At 35.8% G+C, this 3,451-nt stretch overlaps 1 protein-coding gene across 1 annotated transcript in view; it reads right to left on the bottom strand.

The window, feature by feature from the left end:
- Positions 1-1,707: 1,707 nt before the first annotated feature.
- Positions 1,708-3,451, bottom strand: part of HELRODRAFT_89689 (hypothetical protein) — a gene marked incomplete at both ends in the record, with an annotated part of 2,320 nt that continues 576 nt past the window's right edge. The window contains 2 exons of the mRNA XM_009031358.1: positions 1,708-1,887; positions 2,103-2,255. Coding sequence (XP_009029606.1) covers positions 1,708-1,887; positions 2,103-2,255 — 333 coding nt within the window. The remainder of the gene's footprint in view (positions 1,888-2,102; positions 2,256-3,451) is intronic.

Raw genomic sequence — 3,451 nt, 5'->3', positions numbered from 1 at the left:
CATGCATGTATATAAGTTAACATTATATAATGTATTTTTCAGCAAGACAGAAACGCACACTCAACAACTCACTCGATTTAGTCGGCGACATTTTGATGGCGCCAAATTCTGCCGGAAGTATCGGTGACGCATTTCCGGTCAGACGAAACGGAAATGACGTCACAACTGGACAATCTGCGCGCTCGTCTGATAGCGCTTTTTTATAGCCATGATTGTCGCCATAGTTGCCGTTACTGTGATGGTGATGATGATGATGATGTTGGTGCTGGTGGTGATGATAGTCGTGATGACGCAGGTAGTAGTTGTTGCTACTGCTGCTGCCACTTGAAGCAAAATAGTAATGATGATGATTAAAATTGTTGTTGATGTTGGTCATGCTGCCACTGCTGTTGTCCTGCTTCAACAACATGTCGTTCTTCATGTTCAACTTCCTGTTGAAGTGAACATGTTTGAACGCTGGTGAACATTGGTTTGTTTGTACATGTTTGAAAACTTTAATTACTTAAATCTATCTTTTAATAACAACTACTGCTGCTACTATTATGAATACATCAACAACAACAAAAACAACATCAACAACACATCAACAACGACGACAGCAACAACAACAACAACAACAACAACAAAAGACACCACCACCAACAACAACAACAACAAAAGACACCAACAACAACAACAAGAGCGGAACCATGCCATCATGAGAGCATTAATCATGATGATGCATTTGTGAATACGTACAATAAGTTTAGAGAAGCGAAGCATACCGATGCATAAACAGTGACTAAGGCCAACAACTGAAAAAAATGAACATTAACACAATATAAAACAACAACTACAACAACAACAACTACTACTACAACAACTACAACAACAACAACAACAACTACTACTACAGTTACAACTACTACTACTACTATTTTTACTATTATAACATTATTATCATTTAAATCACTAACAACAAATTAACAACAACAACAGCAACTGTTATAATAATAATAATAATAATAATGATAATATTCTTAATAATAATAATAATCACCTCAAAAAAAATGAATGCAAAGATGGTATTGATACAAAAGATGACAAGCGGCATTCCATTTAGTGAGCTAACGAGGCGAGAAATATATTAGTCACACGAAAAATTAAATTGAGAATTTTCAAGTACGATTATCATCGGCATGGTTTCATGTTACTATTAGTAACATGAAACCACAAAATTACTGCTACTACTACGGCCGCCTCTGCAGCTACTACTGTTACTACTGCTGGTGTTATTAGTATACTGTATGGATACGTATATTTTGTTTTCTATCGATATGTTAATTAAATTATTTTTATACAGGAAGAATTGATTCCGTGTTATTTATTATCGTCTTATAGCCGCCTAATTCCCTCCACCCTAACCCGAGAAATAAAAAAAGATCATAAAAATATGTAATTATCATTTTTATTATTATTTGATTGTTTTTCCGACCGGCTTGCCATAAATAACAGATGTGCCGGAAGTTCTCGAAAAAAAGAAAAACTATCAGACAAGATGGCGTCGTGTTCGACAGATATGGTGGTGCTTTTCTGCTTTATTCTTTGTTTTCTATTTTCATTTTATTCTATATTTCTTGCGTTTCTTTGCTTTATGCATTTGTTTTTTTTGTCTTTGCTCTATTTGCTGTCTTTTTTGCTTTTTTGTTTTGAGTTATTTTTACGTCATCAAACATAATATATATAACTTATAATGATGGTGATGGATACAACTACTACTACTACATCTACTACTACTACTACTACTAGTAAAAATAATAATAATAATAACTTTTTTTCAGCTTTGCCGGCTCCACCCTCTCTGAACCCCTTGGCGAAGGGGTTGTTGTCAATCTTCAACTGCGTCACCTGTCAATCGTGATGATGATGATGAAGGTGATGATGATGATGATGAAGGTGATGATGAAGATGACGATGATGCTGGTAACTGCGAATATGATTACAAAAATAGTGGAAGAACAATGACAATTATTCGTTTAAAAATGATTAAAGTGAGAGGAAGCAAGAGAGAGTGAGAGAAAATGAGGGAGAAGAGAGGAAAAATGAAAGAAAGAGATGCAAACCTTTTCATTTTGATAGGCAGTGACAGCTATGAACTGCGTCTCTGGAAAGATGATGGTCTTGTGGAAAGATTGAGTGAATGGAAGGTGCCGGAAGTCGTCTGCCCTCACGATGTGGATGCGGGGCTGGTACTTGTGCATGGAGTTCAAGACCGTCTGGAGAAGTGGTCATGTGATTATACAACGATGACGTCATAATAAGGCGGTTGGTATATTGGTGAAGTTGTGATGTGAAATGTTCTAATTACGTATTCATGCATTCCTTCATTACAGAACGACATCTTCTGCTACTGCTTCCACAGAGAGGAAACACGAGAAAGAGAGAGAGGAGAGAGAGGAGAGAGAGGAGAGAGAGAGAGAGAGAGAGAGAAGAGAGAGACTACTGCAAGTATTTTTCGATTCCAGCCAGCCAGCCAGCCAGTCAGTTACTTATCATCTAATTTAAATGACGCCTAAAATTTCAACACCACATTAAAATATTGGAGACATGTGAAGCACATGCACAGACTGCACTTTAAAACTTGTTTGTTTGTTGTTTGTATGTTTGTATGTATGCATGCATGTATGTATGTATGTATGTATGTATGCATGCATGCATGTATGTATGTATGTATGTATGTATGTATGTATGTATGCGTGTGTGTTTGTTTGTTAGTGTGTTTTTGTCTGGTGAGAACGTTGAATTATAATTATCTGATTGATTAATACAATAAACAGCGCCAATGTGTTAAAGTGATGATGATGACGACGGGGATGATGATGATGACGAAAACGATTATGATGATGACGACGATGACGATTAAATATTTTTTCGATAAACCGATTGCAAAACACTTAAACACTTAAACAAAGACTCATGAGATGTTGAGTTTGATACTCAGTGGAGTTATGATACAGGGGATGGTTGGCTCACAGGTGTGTTTGCTTGTTTGTTTGTTTGCTAGTTTGTTTGTTTGCTTGATTGTTTGTTTGCTTGTTTGTTTGCTTGTTTGTTTGTTTGCTTGTTTGTTTGTTTGTTAGTTAGTTTATATTCTCACACACACACCTCACGACGCAAATACAAACACACACACACACGCAAACAAACACACACACGCAAACACACACATACACACACGCAAACACACACACACAAACACTTCTAGCACTGCACGCACAATTCTAAGAACAATACACTGATATATTATTCATCAATCTTTGTTCTTCAATAAAATATATATGCATACATAAACATAAATCAGTATGCATACAAACAAACATAGATACAAACAAACAAATATAGATAAAAATACAGAAACATATATACAAACAAACAAACAAGTAAACAAACAAAACACGAGCGCTAACAATGC

Source organism: Helobdella robusta (genome assembly GCF_000326865.2).
Source record: "Helobdella robusta unplaced genomic scaffold HELROscaffold_73, whole genome shotgun sequence".
NCBI classification, from domain to species: Eukaryota; Metazoa; Annelida; class Clitellata; order Rhynchobdellida; family Glossiphoniidae; genus Helobdella; species Helobdella robusta.
The sequence above is the reverse complement of the archived record's forward strand: the minus strand, read 5'-3'. Positions and strand labels throughout refer to the sequence as shown.